Below are 17246 nucleotides of genomic sequence, written 5' to 3'. Positions count from 1 at the left end.
CCTCCCTCTTAAATATAGCCAATGAACTGGCCTCAACTACCTTCTGTGGCAAAGCATTCCACAGATTCACCACTCTCTGTGTGAAAAATGTTTTTCTCATCTCGGTCCTAAAGGATTTCCCTCTATCCCTCGAACCGTCAATACTTCAATTCTTATTTGACAGGTGAGACTTCGAATCCCTGGTGCCAATTGTCCCCTGAGGCAACGCTCATTGGATGATCTGCACATTGCGAGAAGATACTGAAGAGAAAGGGCACAAAGGGCCAGAGTAACTCAGCAGGTCAGGTAGCATCTCTGGAGAACATAGCTAGGCGACGATTAAGGTCGAAACCCTTCTTCTGACTGATTGTAAGGGGGGAGAAAGCTGGAATGGGGGAGAGGCAGGACTAAGCGTGGCAGGTAGCTAGGTTGATGAGGTGCTGGAGTAACACAATGGGGCGAGCAGCATCCTCTGTGGGAAATGGGCGGACTATGTGTCAGTTTTTATCTGTCCATTTCCCTTCACAGATGCTGCCTGGCCCACAGAGGTCCTCCAGCAGAATAGGTGAATGGTTTGTATTGTTCTTGAATGGAGCTGGGATAGCCTTCTTCATACTGCTGTGACTATTCCATGATTTGATCACCTGAGTGGGGAAGTTGCTGCACTTCTGCTGTCAGACTGATGCAAGAATATAAAAGGATTGGGATCCAAAGTCTCCAAACATTAACCAGCTCTGAACCACAGCCCAGACAGAGCAATAATCCTCTTTCGAGCTTTGTAAGAAAAGTTCAGCATTCATGCATTTGAAACAACCAATACCATGAACTCAATCCAGCTCCTTAGAGGGGACAATCCTAAACAGTGACACTGGGAATGTGAATCACTGCCCCCCTTGTAGTAAACAATCTAACAGCATTGACACGAAACACACCCCTTTTTCTCAATTCACACCACAATAAATCAGAAGATGGCATGGTGGCGCAGCAGTAGAGTTGCTGCCTTACAGCGTTTGCAGCGCCGGAGAACCCGGTTCGATCCTAACAACGGGTGTTTGTCTGTACTTTCACCCTGTGACCTGTGTGGGTTTTCTCCAAGATCTTCAGTTTCCTCCCACACTCCAAAGACATACAGGTATTTAGATAAATTGGCTTGGTAAATGTAGCGATGTTAGAAGACCCCAGATCTGCCACTGGCTGTGTGCACGACTCTGGAGCCTTTGGGGGAGGGGGGCTTGGATTGCGGGGGAGGCGGGATTAAAATTCAGGTTTGTATTGCTTGTTGGAGAGGGATTTTCTCGGGCTGCTAGCTGATGAAGAAAAATCGATCAGACTTCTGTTCCCAGTTTATTTATTTTTTAAATTGCTGGACAATTTAATCGCTTGATTAAGGTAAAAAGCGACTTCTAACGCCTTCAACAACATGGATCGCAATATCAGGTCAAAACAAAAGGTATGGTGTTTATTTCAACAATAATCTTGTATCTTGTGGTGGCTTTAGTCTAATCTTATGATGCGAAAATGTTATTTAGGCCCACATACGAATCGGCCGTGTCTTGCCTGCCGATATGGGCTTAAAATCTACGGCAGCGGCAACGTTCCAATCGATCACAATCCAGAAGCACCCACTCTCAAGATAAATAAATTGATTATTTTTTTGCACAATCATGTCATAAGAACATCTAAATAATCTATATGTTGTGTTATTGTCTATCCATGATTAATATTTTCATACTAAATATCCACAACAGTTTTAGTCAAATGGATTGCACAAAAAATAATAATTTTGATTAAATTGTGGATGTTTGTGGATTAATTTATGGGAATTAAACATTAAATACCTTCCATTTGGCATATAAATTCATGACAGTGAGATTTAAAAATCATGTTATATTGTGAATTCTTGTGTGAATGGGATCAGTTTGTTATTTGTTATTTGGATACTTAGGCTATTTAAAAATGTTAGCCTTTTCTTAAGAAATGGATAGATGTTTATATCTAATAATTGAATTTAGATGAATTTAATTGATTAGATGAGTTTAATTGATTTGATGAATGATAAATATGAATTTTCTGTTGTGTATTTACTATTTGGTTTAGCATTTAACTTTATCATTTCTACCTTTTTTCTAAAACTGCAAATAAGAACTTGTTTCTGTAAATGATGGTGAGTGGTTTTTTTTCTTTACATTTTAAACAGTCTCCGTAGAATAAATGCAAAATTGTCAATCCAAATGCCCAGCAAAAGAAACTGATTAAGACAGCATTCGCAGAGATTAGCCGAATTTGGACTACTACAAATGTGATGATCTACAGGACATTCTTAATGGGAAAGTAGTGGGCAGAAAGGCATGTCATGCGTGGTTTGAAGAGCAAAAACCTGTAGTTTACAATGCCAAAATTGAAAAGTTGAGGAAAAACAAGGTGTACAGAGTTTCTTATTGGTTACAATCTGAGGAGTATGATGAAGCTACTGATTATGATCTGCCAATGTACCAGCTAGCAACTGATCTTCTCCATAAAGACTTGGTCTATTGCTAGAAATTGTAATTCATTTACTTATCTGTTATGGACTTACAGCATATAATACAATAATATTAAAGTTCTGATCTTGAGAATATCACATTTTTGAATTTTCTAGGCAGTCTGGGTGTTTATTACTATTTCCGTCACAACAGCCAATTTTGTAATTAGCTACAATTAGGTAACTAACTAATTATATGCTTTAATTTCAGGTTATCCAAGTAAGTTGTTTTATATTTGTTTCAGAATGCTTCAATCTATAATAACTGAAAATTTCATTCAGTTCTCTTAATCTTTAAGAAAGTTATGGGCTTTTGACGGATACGTATCACAGCTTTAGTGTTGTCAATGGAAAAGCAATAAGGAACAAGATGCTAATTTCAGAGTATGAAAATGGCCATAACTTTTTTTAATACTGAAGATATGAAAAATAATTAGATATCGAATTAAAGTTATTTTTATGCTTTATCTGATGGGATAAATAACAGGCTTGATATTTAAAATCTCAAAATTATTGTAACATTCCCAGTAAATGTACAAATTGTCCCTAGTGTGTGTGTAGGATAGTGTTAATGTGTGGGGATCGCTGGTCGGCATGGACCCGGTGGGCCGAAGGGCCTGTTTCCTCGCTGTATTTCTAAACTAAACTAAAATAAAGACTTGAATTTTACTGACGTACCTCGGTTTCTGAGGGCTTGCCGCCATAGGATTTTTCCTATGACATTCGTCCAGGTTAACTTAACCTCAGCAGAGCTGGCCTGAAAGATATAAGTGTCCTGAGATTTCCTTCTCCTGAACCAGATCTCAAAACGCAGCCCACTTTCTCCAACGTTCTCGGTCATTCCAATCTCGGCCGTCTGAAATAAGCCAATAACCCAGTGAGTGCAGAAAAACTCTTGCCAATTGTTACCATGCATCACTTAAAGTATAACTGAGGAAGTCTTTTTTGAAATACAAGATACAACCTTGTGATTAGATTTGCAGTAAAATCTTGTCTTGCTCTGTGCCTCCTCATGGTTGAACTGTTGTTGAGCAATGCTTCAATATTTAGTTTAATTTTTTTTAGTTTAGAGATACAGGGCTGATTGGTACAAGCCCTTCGGCCCACCAAGTCCGCACCGACTAGTGATCCCCACACATTAACACTATTCAAACGCACATTAAGGACAACTTACAATTATACCGAGCCAATTAACCTACACATCTTTGGAGTGTGGTAGGAAACCAAAGATCTCGGAGAAAACCCATGCGGTTACGGGGAGAACGTACAAACTCCGTACAGACAGCACCTCTAGTCGAGATCGAACCCAGGTATCAGCCACTGCAAGTGCTGCAAGGCAGCAATTCTACCGCTACACCACCTTAGTTTTAAAATTCTTCTAAGGCATCTCTCTACCCAGTGGTGTCCTCCAGCTCCAAAACAATCCAATGTTCTGGCCACCTGAGCCTGCCTCGTATCCCCACTGTTCAACATACTAGTACTGGCAATCATACTTTCATCTGCTGAGCTCAGGTACTGCAATTTTTCTCAAAGATTACCTTGCCCATCTTCAGTCAAAGAATTACATTGCATCTAAAACAGACCCTTCGGCCTAACTTGCCCATGCCTAACACGATACCCCATCTATGCTAGACCTACTTGCTTACCCCTCTATACCTTTCTGATCCATGCACCAGTCTTTTAAATGCTGTTATAGGATCACCCTTTAGCCTCCTGCGCTCCAGGGAATAAAGTCCTAGCCTGCCCAACCTCTCCCTGTAGCTCAGGCCCTCAGGTCCTGGCAACATGGTAAATGGTAGGGAATTGAAGAATGTAGGTGAACAGAGGGATCTGGGAATAACTGTGCACAGTTCCCTGAAAGTGGAATCTCATGTAGATAGGGTGGTAAAGAAAGCTTTTGGTGTGCTGGCCTTTATAAATCAGAGCATTGAGTATATAAGTTGGGATGTAATGGTTAAAATTGTACAAGGCATTGGTGAGGCCAATTCTGGAGTATGGAGTACAATTTTGGTCGCCCATTTATAGGAAGGATGTCAACAAAATAGAGAGAGTACAGAGGAGATTTACTAGAATGTTGCCTGGTTTCAGCAACTAAGTTACAGAGAAAGGGTTGAACAAGTTAGGGCTTTATTCTTTGGAGCGCAGAAGGTTAAGGGGGGACTAAAGATAGAGGTTTTTGCAAAATGATGAGAGGGAGCAGGGACACTGCAGTTGACGTGGAAACAGCTTTTCCCACGTAGAGTAGGGAAGATTCAAACAAGAGGACATGCCCTGAGAATTAAGGGACAGAAGTTTAGGGGTAACATGAGGGGGAACTTCTTTACTCAGAAGAGTGGTAGCTGTGTGGAATGAGCTTCCAGTTTAGGTGGTTGAGGCAGGTTTGTTTTATATCATTTAAAAATAAATTGGATAGTTATATGGATGGGAAGGCTAATGGAGGGTTATGGTCTGAGCGCAGGTATATGGGACTCCAGGAGATTATGTGTTCGGCAGCGGAAGGATAGGGGGAGATGGCCTGTTTCCGTGCTGTAATTGTTATATGGTTATATGGTTAGTGGTTCATAAATCTTCTCGGTACTCTTTCCAGCAATCTGCAATCCTTTTTATCATCTTTAATCAGACTTTACCATACAATAACCCTTTACCATATGCCTGGACACTGTGGACGGCTTGATTGTAATTATGTATTGTCTTTCTGCTGACTGGTTAGCACACACACTAAAAGCTTTTCACTGTACCTTGACACACATGAGAATAAACTAAACTATTTTTTTACAAGAACAAAATAGAAGACATCCTCAAAGAGGAAGATGTGTCTCAGTTTGTTTTTTTTACATTCATACCAATTGACAAATTCCTCCTAACATGTAAGCTGTCCCTGATCTTTTATACAGGGAAAGCAAACTGTTAATGATAATAGCCATCTTTCAGATTAATATTAATCAACTTCTCGCTCCTGTTTAAAATATTTCTTCAGATGTGTATTTCACAGCAAGCTGTGCTAATATCTGTGCCTTAGAAACAAATAATTTTGTTTGAAAGTGTTTCTGCCAGATTTATTAGGCAAAAAATATTGTATGGAAGCATGCCTTTGCTGTACAAGTCAAAACATTTCAAAATGAATAATTGATCAATTACCTTAAATGACAGTTTGTAAACATAGACGTCGTATCCTCCCTCGATCTTTTTTGTTTTACTGAAGAGAATAAGGTCCTCAAAGAGGAAGATGTGCCGCAGATATTTTTTGCGCCCGCACCATATGACGAATTCTTCCTGACACATAAGCTGTCCTTGCTCTTTCAGATTCACCTGAAGGGAAACCAAACCAGGATAAAATAAAAAATATCCATCTTTCAAGCTAACATTAATCTAAGGCCACCCTCACTCTCTTGTATAAAATCATGAGATGAATATATCGGGTGGACGCACAGAATCTCTTGCCAAGAGTAAGGGAATTGAGAACCAGTGGACATTGGTTTAAGATGAAGGGGGACAGATTTTATAGTAAGTAAGTAAGTTTATTGGCCAAGTGTTCACATACAAGGAATTTGCCTTGGTGCTCCGCCCACAAGTAATAACATGACGTACAGTGACTCAGAAAAAACTAAACATTAATAATAATAAAACATAATAAAACATTAATAATAAAACACCATTGATCAAGCATGTGAACCAACAAAATACCAGATCAAAGGGAGGCTACAGATTTTTGGCTGTTCAGTAGAGCAACTACTCGTGGATAAAAACTGTTTTTATGTCTGGCTGTGGCAGATTTAACTGTCCAGAGTCGCATTCCAGAGGGAAGTGATTCAAAGAGTTTGTGGCCAGGGTGAGAGGGGTCAGAGATGATCTTGCCCGCTCGCTTCCTGGCCCTTGCAGTGTACAGTTCATCAATGGAGGGAAGGTTGCAGCCAATAATCTTCTCTGCTGATCGGACGATTCGCTGCAGCCTCCAGGTGTCGTGATTGGTGGCTGAGCCAAACCAGACCATGATGGAGAAGGTGAGAACAGACTCTACGATGGCCGTGTAGAATTGGACCATCATTGCCTGTGGCAGATTGTGCTTCCTCAGCTGCCGCAGTAAGTACATTCTCTGTTGTGCCTTTTTGACTGTGGAGTCGATGGTAGCTCCCCACTTAAGGTCCTTGGAGATGATGGTTCCCAGGAACTTAAAAGACTCCACAGATGTGACTGTGGTGTTGTTAATGGTGAGTGGGGTGAGGGGAGGGGAGGCGAGGGGAGGGGAGGGGAAGCTCTCTTAAAGTTTACAATCATATAATAACCATATAACCATATAACAATTACAGCACGGAAACAGGCCTTCTCGGCCCTACAAGTCCGTGCCGAACAATTATTTTCCCTTAGTCCCACCTGCCTGCACTCATACCATAACCCCCCATTCCCTTCTCATCCATATGCCTATCCAATTTAATTTTAAATGATACCAACGAACCTGCCTCCACCACTTCCACTGGAAGCTCATTCCACACAGCTACCACTCTCTGAGTAAAGAAGTTCCCCCTCATGTTACCCCTAAACTTCTGTCCCTTAATTCTGAAGTCATGTCCTCTTGTTTGAATCTTCCCTATTCTCAATGGGAAAAGCTTGTCCACATCAACTCTGTCTATCCCTCTCATCATTTTAAAGACCTCTATCAAGTCCCCCTTTAACCTTCTGCGCTCCCGAGAATAAAGACCTAACTTATTCAAACTTTCTCTGTAACTTAGTTGTTGAAACCCAGGCAACATTCTAGTAAATCTCCTCTGTACTCTCTCTATTTTGTTGACATCCTTCCTATAATTGGGCGACCAAAATTGTACACCATACTCCAGATTTGATCTCACCAATGCCTTGTACAATTTTAACATTACATCCCAGCTTCTATATTCAATGCTCTGATTTATAAAGGCTAGCATACCAAAAGCTTTCTTTACCACCCTGTCTATATGAGATTCCACCTTCAAGGAACTATGCACGGTTATTCCCAGATCCCTCTGTTCAACTGCATTCTTCAATTCCCTTTACCATTTACCATTTGTCCTGCCAAGGTGTAGCACCTCACATTTATCAGCATTAAACTCCATCTGCCATCTTTCAGCCCATTCTTCCAAATGGCCTAAATCACTCTGTAGACTTTGGAAATCCTCTTCATTATCCACAACATCCCCTATCTTGGTATCATCTGCATACTTACTAATCCAATTTACCACACCTTCATCCAGATCATTGATGTACATGACAAACAACAAAGGACCCAACACAGATCCCTGAGGCACCCCACTAGTCACCTGCCTCCAACCCGATAAACAGCCATCCACCATTATCCTCTGGCGTCTCCCATTCAGCCACTGTTGAATCCATCTTGCTACTCCTGCATTTATACCCAACAGTTGAACCTTCTTAACCAACCTTCCATGAGGAACCTTGTCAAAGGCCTTACTAAAGTCCATATAGACAACATCCACTGCTTTACCCTCGTCAATTTCCCTAGTAACCTCTTCAAAAAATTCAAGAAGTGCACATATTTCATTCCCTTATTTTGGCTACAGATCTCTCCCTGCGGCTTCTTGAAATATTTTTTAAAAAGACCCAAAGAGCTGGAGTAACTCTATGGGCAGGCAGCATCTCTGGAAGATATGGATAAGCGATGTATTGGCATCAGAATCTTTCTTCAGACTATCTTATAAAGAATCTGTGCTTTAAAGAAGGTTGAAACTGAGCATGCGCAGCTGGCACTCACCAGTCTACTTTAGTCAGATTCTGTTCTCTGTAATATTTTGAGTATAGAAGCTGGGATGTAATGTTAAAATTGTACAAGGCATTGGTGAGACCAAATCTGGAGTATGGTGTACAATTTTGGTCGCCCAATTATAGGAAGGATGTCAACAAAATAGAGAGAGTACAGAGGAGATTTACTAGAATGTTTCCTGGGTTTCAACAACTAAGTTACAGAGAAAGGTTGAATAAGTTAGGGCTTTATTCTCTGGAGCGCAGAAGGTTAAGGGGGGACCTGATAGAGGTCTTTAAAATGATGAGAGGGATAGACAGAGTTGATGTGGACAAGCTTTTCCCTTTGAGAATAGGGAAGATTCAAACAAGAGGACATGACTTCAGAATTAAGGGACAGACGTTTAGGGGTAATATGAGGGGGAACTTCTTTACGCAGAGAGTGGTGGCGGTGTGGAATGAGCTCCCAGTGGAAGTGGTGGAGGCAGGTTCATTAGTATCATTTAAAAATAAATTGGATAGGCATATGGATGAGAAGGGAATGGAAGGTTATGGTACGAGTGCAGGCAGGTGGGACTAAGGGGAAAAAAATTTGTTCGGCATGGACTTGTAGGGCCGAGATGGCCTGTTTCCGTGCTGTAATTGTTATATGGTTATATGGTTAATAGACAATTGACAATAGGTGCAGGAGTAGGCCATTTGGCCCTTTGAGCCAGCACCACCATTCACTGTGATCATGGCTGATCATCCACAATCAGTACTCCTCCGTTCCTGCCTTCTCCGCATATCCCTTCACTCTGCTATCTTTAAGAGCTCTATCTAACTCTTTCAGAGCTCTATCTAACTTTTAATCAAAGGACAAATGGTAATGGTAAAACAATAAAATAAGGTTGAAAGGGTAACAGGCCATTTGCTAATCTGTAATGGTGTGGACTTGGGCTGTGTTTACGCTGCTGTGTATTTAAGAGGTGCATGAAATATATTTGTTATCAGACCATTTGGAATGAGGAAAAGTGCTAAAGTGCCCTGCAATAAACAAAACATCAAAATAAAATTCTGTATATGAATCTTTGTCGTTGAGCAATCCCCTAGATTTCTCCCAATGATCACTGTATTTGGCACTCCTGAATAAAGTCTTGAATGTCTTATCCGATCTCTGTGTTGCGTTTTAAAGTTTCCTTTAACAGTGGACATATGTGAGAGATGAAAAGAAGACCAAAGGCTGCGAGATAAGGGGGGAAGAGGAGCAAATTGTGAAGCCAGAGGAAAGGATATAGGTGGAAGAGAATGGGAGGGGGTGGGAAGGGAGGGCGGAATAGTGGGAGAAAGGAATTTTTTACGCCATGTATTGTGGGAATTGAATAAGGGGATAGGATAAGGCCTCTCTATTTTCAGGCTACAGCTCGGATCACTTCCCGAACGCAAATCTTGGAACCTTCTGTTCTTTCTCCGGATCAAAATAATCAGGGCATTGAAATTGCCTTGTTCTGTAATGTTTTGTTGACCTGGATAAAACGACTAATCCAGATCCTTGTTATTTTTTATTGTGTTATTTAGGCCATGTGCGGCAGACTGGTAATTGGACTCTATCCAGTTGATGAGTGGAGTCCTATTCACCCATTCAAAGTAAATGAAAGGACCCTGTGCTTAGTGTCTTTCTAGCTTTCAGACCCCAAGTTCAGGTAGCTTTGATCATAGTGGCAATTATTAAAAGTGGTGGCGAAGAGCCTGCAATTTGCGAGCACCTTCCACAGCCTTATGCTCCATGGGACTGTTTGAAGTCCACTCTGTGAGCAGTCAACTTGTGTGCAGTTAAATGGCACGGACTCAGCAACAAGATGTGCAAGCTTATAATCATTCCTGGTGAGGCTAGCTGAGGGATAAATGGGGCAGTGTAGAAGCAGGGAAATATATTTATGGGAGAAGACAGCTACCTTAACCCACCTGACGACCACTCAAAGAACAACAAAGGCAGAGGTCCCAGCACTGACTACACTCCCCATAGAGCTAAGCATAGAGAGAGGAAAAAAACAAGGGGGTGCACCGCGTAAAAATTATCAACTCTGATCCTCGGGGAGGCTCTGAAAAGCTGACGGTATTATTTCCCGTATATGTTTAGCTTTTGGTCTCCCTTACATCGCACCCACGAATGGCATCCATCGCCAGCAGGTCATTCCCATGACGGAGCTGAAACTTCACCATCTCCTCAGCTGCTTGGAGATCGTTGAACTCCTGCTCCTGTGTTTTGCTGCAGTGTTTGATCATGTCTTTCAGCAGCAGTGCGTACTTGCTCATCCGCTGGACGGGCTTCAGTAGGTAGGAGGCCAGGTCCATCTTGTCGCCAAGTGCCAGCTGCTTATTCTGCAGAAATATATCGCACAGAAAAAAGCTCAGCAAATATATGGACAGTCAACAAAAACAAGAAGACGGGTGTCATAAACAAGTCAACATACTATTAACATACTGTTAGAAACACCAGTAAAGGCGTCAGGGGTTATGGGGAGAAGGCAGGAGAATGGGATTAGGAGGAGGTGATGGATCAGCCATGATTGAATGGTAGAGTAGACTTCTTCTTCTTCTTGCCTATGGCATGCACAGCCTAAAGTTGTCGGACAACTTGTTCTATATGATCTTATTTGATTGAGCATGCTGGGTTGATTGCATTTGCCGAAACAGAGCGGACCACATGAAGGTTGCAATCTCCCACCCCAGAGTAGACATGATGAACCGAATGACCCAACTCTGCTCCTATCACTTATGACCTTATGACCTTAAGAAAGGCCGCAGGCTTTTCAGCCTACTGCAGTCTCCACCATTGTGATGCCGCAACTCTATAGGAGTTCAGTTATGTCGCATTTGGAGTATTGTGTGCAGGTCTAGTCACCCTATTAGCAGAAGGGTGTAATGAACAGTAACTTGAGATACTGGTTTATAACAAATAAATACACAAAATGCTAGAGTAACTCATCGGGCCAGGCAGCATCCCTGGAGAACATGGATCAGCGATATTTCAGGTCAGAACCCTTCATCAGACTGAAAAAGTCTGAAGAAGGATTCCAACCCGAAACGTTGCCTACCCATGTTCTCCAGGGACGATGCACGACCCACCGAGTTACTCCAGCATTTTGTCTTTCTTTAGAGAAAGGACGTGGAGGTTTTGGAAAGGATGCAGAGCAGAATTAGCCGAATGATGCCTAAATTAAGGGGCATTAGCCACAGGGGGAGGTTGAACAGCCTTGGATCGATTTCTATGGAATGCCAGAGGTTGTGGAGGGACCTCATAGAAGTATATACAATCATGAGAGGAGTGGATAGGGTAGAAAGACAGAATCTTTATCCCTGGATGGGAAATTTAAATATTAGAAGGCATTGCATTAAGGTGAGAGGGGCAAAGTTTAAAGGAGAGGTATGGGGCAAGTTTATTTTTACACAGAGCGTGATGAATGCCTGGAATGTGCTGCCAGGGATGATAGTTGAAGCAACTATGTTAATTACATTTAAAAGTCTTTTGGATGGGCATATGGACATGCAGAGAATGGTTGATATGGATGATCTGCAGGTAGATAAGTGATAGACTTGGCATCATGTTCAATACTTAGTGTAGTGTTCTATGTTCTAGGCATTTAATAAAATCATGTCTTCCTGCATCTAGCCTGTCCAACCCATTAAGAATTTTGTAAGTTTCTATACGATCCCCCCTCAATCGCCAAAATTCTAGCGAGTACAAGCCGAGTCTATCCAGTCTTTCTTCATATGAAAGTCCTGACATCCCAGGAGTCAGTCTGGTGAACCTTCTCTGCACTCCCTCTATGGCAATAATGTCCTTCCTCAGATTTGGAGACCAAAACTCTACGCAATACTCCATGTGTGGTCTCACCAAGACCCTGTACAACTGCAGTAGAACCTCCCTGCTCCTATACTCCAATCCTTTTGCTATGAATGCTAACATCCCATTTGCTTTCTTCACTGCCTGCTGCACCTGCATGCCTACTTTCAATGACTGGTGTACCATGACACCCAGGTCTCGCTGCATCTCCCCTTTTCCTAATCAGCCACCATTTTGATAATAGTCTTTTCCTGTTTTTGCCACCAAAGTGGATAACCTCACATTTATCCACATTATACTGCATCAGCCATACATTTTCCCAGTTCCCTAGCCACATCCAAGTCACCTTGCAGCCCCCAATATCCTCCTCACAGCTAGTATACTGCCCCCCAGCTTAGTGTCATCCGCAAACTTGGAGATATTGCCTTCAATTCCCTCATCCAGATCATTAATATATATTGTAAATAGCTGGGGTCCCAGTACTGAGCCTTGGGGTACATGCATTGAGTCCCCTGCATTGTGAAAAAACCTCTTCATTCCTAATCTTTGCTTCCTGTTTGCAAGCCAGCATCTAAAGTTAGATGAAATAAAAGAGTAATACCATGTGCTTCTTATTAGTATATAGCACATTTTTTAGTCAACTTGCATCGAAAGCAAAGTTCTTCACATAATTACCAGATATAACACATCTATATTCAGTTATAAACTAAACTGAACTGAAACTCAACTGTTATTCATTATATGCATCGAGTTCCCTCATTTCCAAAAACCTCTTCATTGACAATTAGACCACGGTCAATAAGCGAGCATCTAAAGTTCTCTGAAATAAAAGAGTAAAGGGTTCCAAAAACTCTCAATCCTGGAATTTCAATCACCGAGCTTATCATTTATGCTTGCTGCATGATTGGTTTTCAAGTAAAATTCTATCACATTAATTGCTGAATTATTAACAAAGCTTCCAGTATTCTTGCTGGATCCACAGGACATATGCCATGCTCATGCATGGAAAGACCAAGGTTTGTTCAAAAAGACTTTTGGCACATTGGCCTTCATCAGTCAGAATATTGAGAATAGAAGTTGGGAGGTCGTTTTGCAATTGTATAAGACGTTGGTGAGACCAGTATTGTGTGCAGTTCTGGGCACCATGTTATAGGAAAGATATTGTCAAGCTTGAAAGGGTTCAGTGGAGATTTACAAGGTTGTTGACAGGACTAGAGGGTCTGAGCTATAGGGAGGGATTGATTAGGTTGGGTCCCTATTCCTTGGAGCGCAGGAGGATGAGGGGTGATCTTATAGAGGTGTATAAAATCATGCAAGGAATAAATTGGGTAGATGCATAGAATCTCTTGCCCAGAGTAGGGGATTTGAGGACCAGAGGACATAGGTTCAAGGTGAAAGAGGAAAAGATTTAATAGGATTCTGAGGGTTAACCTTTTCACACAAAGGTTGGTGGGTGTATGGAACAAGCTGCCAGAGGAGGTAGTTGAGGCTGGGACTATCCCAACGTTTAAGAGACAGTTAGACGAGTATATCGGTAGGATACTTTTGGAGGGATATGGACCAGACACAGGCAGATGGGACTAATGTGACTGGGACATGTGTGGGCAAGTTGGGCCGAAGGGCCTGTTGCCACACTGTATCACTCTATGACTCTATAACAGTTGACCATATGTGCCTGGTCACCACTTCCAGGGCGTTGCAATGCATTGACATTGGTTAATGGACACTGCGGGCCAATCTAGGACCAACCACATTAAAGCTACACCCAAGAAAGCACACCAACACCTCTGCTTCCTCAGAAGACCAAGGAAGTTCAGCATGTCATCGACGACTCGAACCACCTTCCACAGAAGCATTGTAGAAAGCATCCTTTGGTGACATATCACGGCTAGGTCTGGCAACATCTCTGCCCAAGATGGTAAGAAATTGCAGATAGTTGTGGATTTAGCCCAGTCAAGTTTACAGAACAGACTCCCCACCATCAACTCCATCTACATTTCACGCCGCTTTGCGAAAACTGTCAGCATATTCAAGGACCATTTATACCGCAGTCGCTCATTTCCTTATTGGGCAGAAGATACACACGCTTAAATGCATGTACCATCAAGCTCAGGAACAGCATAATCCCTGCTGTAATTAGACTCCTGAACAGGCCTCTCATAAATTACGGGTGTAGTCCAAATCTCCAAACCTCTCTCATTGTGACAAAGGATCTTGACCCGAAACTTTGCCTATTTCCTTCGCTCCATAGATGCTGCCTCTCCCGCTGAGTTCCTCCAGCATTTTTGCCTGCCTTCATTGTGACCCAAGCACTTTCTCTGTAAATGTAACCGTAACTGTAACGCTCGAACAGTATATTCTGCTCTCTGGTATTTATCTCTCTCCACCATCTGTTGAACATGTGTACGGTTTGGTTGTACTCATGTAAAGTATGATAGAAACATAGAAAATAGGCGCAGGAGTAGGCCATTCGGCCCTTCGAGCCTGCACCGCCATTCAAGATGGTCATGACTGATCATCCAACTCAGTATCCCGTACCTGCCTTCTCTCCATACCCCCTGATCCCCTTAGCCACAAGGGCCACATCTAACTCCCTCTTAAATATAGCCAATGAAAAGCTTTTCCCACTGAGAGTAGGGAAGATTCAAACAAGGGGACATGACATGAGAATTAAGGGACTGAAGTTTAGGGGTAACATAAGGGGGAACTTCTTTACTCAGAGAGTGGTAGCTGTGTGGAATGAGCTTCCAGTGAAGGTGGTGGAGGCAGGTTCGTTTTTATCATTTAAAAATAATTTGGATAGTTATATGGATGGGAAGGGAATGGAGGGTTATGGTCTGAGCGCAGGTATATGGGACTAGGGGAGATTATGTGTTCGGCATGGACTAGAAGGGTCGAGATGGCCTGTTTCCGTGCTGTAATTGTTTTGTTATATGGTTATATGGTTAACTGGCCTCAACTACCCTCTGCGGCAGAGAGTTCCAGAGATTCACCACTCTCTGTGTGAAAAAAGTTCTTCTCATCTCGGTTTTAAAGGATTTCCCCCTTATCCTTAAGCTGTGACCCCTTGTCCTGGACTTCCCCAACATCGGGAGCAATCTTCCTGCATCTGATTTGCATGGGTAACACGGATCTTATGGAACAACAACATTTCCAAGTTGTGAGGATCTTTCTCTGGGAAGAAATACTAGAAATTGGACACATGGTCTCAGGGAAGGATTTATTTTTTCATAAAGGTTATGAATCTTTGAAATGATCTCTTCAGAGGGACAAAGTAATTAAGTGTATTTGAGACTGATACTGCTGGGTTTTCGGACATCTCAATCATTACAGTAGTGGATAGTGCAGCAGGCTCATGGATAAATTGTACCTGTTCTTATTTCTTATATTCTTTCATCTTCCCTCACCACTTCAAAAAATAATTTGATTTTCTGCAGAGACTGAGATTTCACTTCGGAAACTGATGCTAGATCAATTACTAATTTCAAAATTGAAGGGTTTTTACTGTACAAACAGAAATAAGGGGGGGGGGGGGGTAGGCAAGTGGAGTTAGGACTCAGAGCCCCTTGATCTTAATGCATTGTAAGACAGGCCATCGGGAAAAAATAACCCCTCTCACCCTCTGTTCCTACTATTTGTTTCTGCTAACTTCTTAGTGTTTCTCATACAAGAGTTTAATTGAAAAATGTAAAACCTTCACAACCCCAGAACATCCCTATGGAAAACTGTACATGAGTACTCTGCCTGAGAAAGTAGGGGCAACTTAAAGCACATACAGTAGAACATAGAACAGTACAGCACAGAAACAGACCCTTCAGCCCACAATGTCCATGCCGAACATGATACCAAGGTCAACTCATAGAGTCCTAGAATCAGTGTATGGAAACAAGCCCATCAGTCCAACTTGTCCATGTCAACCAAGATGTCCCATCTAAGCTAATCCCATCTAAGTTAGCCCCATTTGCCGGCATTTGGCCCATACCCCATTTATCCTTTCCTCTCCATATAACTGTCCAAATATATTTTGAATGTTGTTACAGTACCAATCTAATCTCCTCCACCTGCACCTGATTTATAACCCTCCATTCCCTGCAGATCTATGATTCTTAAATGTAATTGTTATATCTGCCTCCACCACTACCCCTCGCAGGTAGTGTATCCCAGGTACACACCATTCTCAGTAAAAAAATCTTGCCCCGCACATCTCCTTTAAACTCACTCACCTATGCCATCTAGTCTTTGACATTTCCACCCTGAAAAAATGGTTCTGACTATCTACCTATCTATGCCTCACACCATTTATTTATTGTGCCCAGCAATACTCAAGCAAGCAGCCATGGTGCTGGGAAGTCTACATTGCATGGTCTACTTTGGTCTACTTTGCAAAATACAGTCATGGCTTCATTTGCTAACCATCTGATAGGGCATTTGGGATTTGTATTGGATCTACAACACAGCGGCTCCAAAGAAAGGTGGCCGATCAGGATTCACCCGGTAATGCATCATGGAATATCAATCTGGAAGTATGCGTTTCAATAGGAGCAGGGGGGTCCTTTGAAGTACATCGCTGAAATCTGAGGAAGGACATTATTGCCATAGAGGGAGTGCAGAGACGGTTCACCAGACTGATTCCTGGGATGTCAGGACTGTCTTATGAAGAAAGACTGGATAGACTTGGTTTATACTCTCTAGAATGTAGAAGATTGAGAGGGGATCTTATAGAAACTTACAAAATTCTTAAGGGGTTGGACAGGCTAGATGCAGGAAGATTGTTCCCGATGTTAAGGGGAAGTCCAAAACCGAGATGAGAAGAACAAGGGGTCACAGCTTAAGGATAAGGGGGGAAATCCTTTAAAACCGGATGAGAAGAACTTTTTTCCCACAGAGAGTGGTGAATCTCTGGAACTCTCTGCCAGAGGGTAGTTGGGGGCTATATTTAAGGGGGGGGATGTGGGAGGGTATGGAGAGATGAGGATGGCCCATGATCAAGAGGGGGCGATCAGCATTATATCCTGACCTACTTTTCTTTTTCTTTTTCTTTTTTAAAATGTTTTAAGAAAGAAAGAGAAAAAAACCCCACAAATGTCAAGATAAAAAAAAGAATGGAATGATTTACTAATAATACATCATAGGAAATAGGTTCATAGATTATAAAGTATCACTTTTCATCTAATCCTGAGTTCAAGCTTCAGT

At 42.0% G+C, this 17246-nt stretch overlaps 1 protein-coding gene across 1 annotated transcript in view; it reads right to left on the bottom strand.

Annotated features, from left to right (window-relative positions):
* The window catches only part of zgc:158766 (uncharacterized protein LOC100009641 homolog), a gene marked incomplete at its 5' end in the record, with an annotated part of 164178 nt that overhangs the window by 20688 nt on the left and 126244 nt on the right, over nucleotides 1–17246 (bottom strand). The window contains 3 exon segments of the mRNA XM_055651523.1: nucleotides 3179–3356; nucleotides 5639–5809; nucleotides 10364–10588. Coding sequence (XP_055507498.1) covers nucleotides 3179–3356; nucleotides 5639–5809; nucleotides 10364–10588 — 574 coding nt within the window.

Source organism: Leucoraja erinacea, chromosome 2, assembly GCF_028641065.1.
Source record: "Leucoraja erinacea ecotype New England chromosome 2, Leri_hhj_1, whole genome shotgun sequence".
Lineage (NCBI taxonomy): Eukaryota > Metazoa > Chordata > Chondrichthyes > Rajiformes > Rajidae > Leucoraja > Leucoraja erinaceus.
This window is presented reverse-complemented; position numbering and strand designations above follow the sequence as displayed.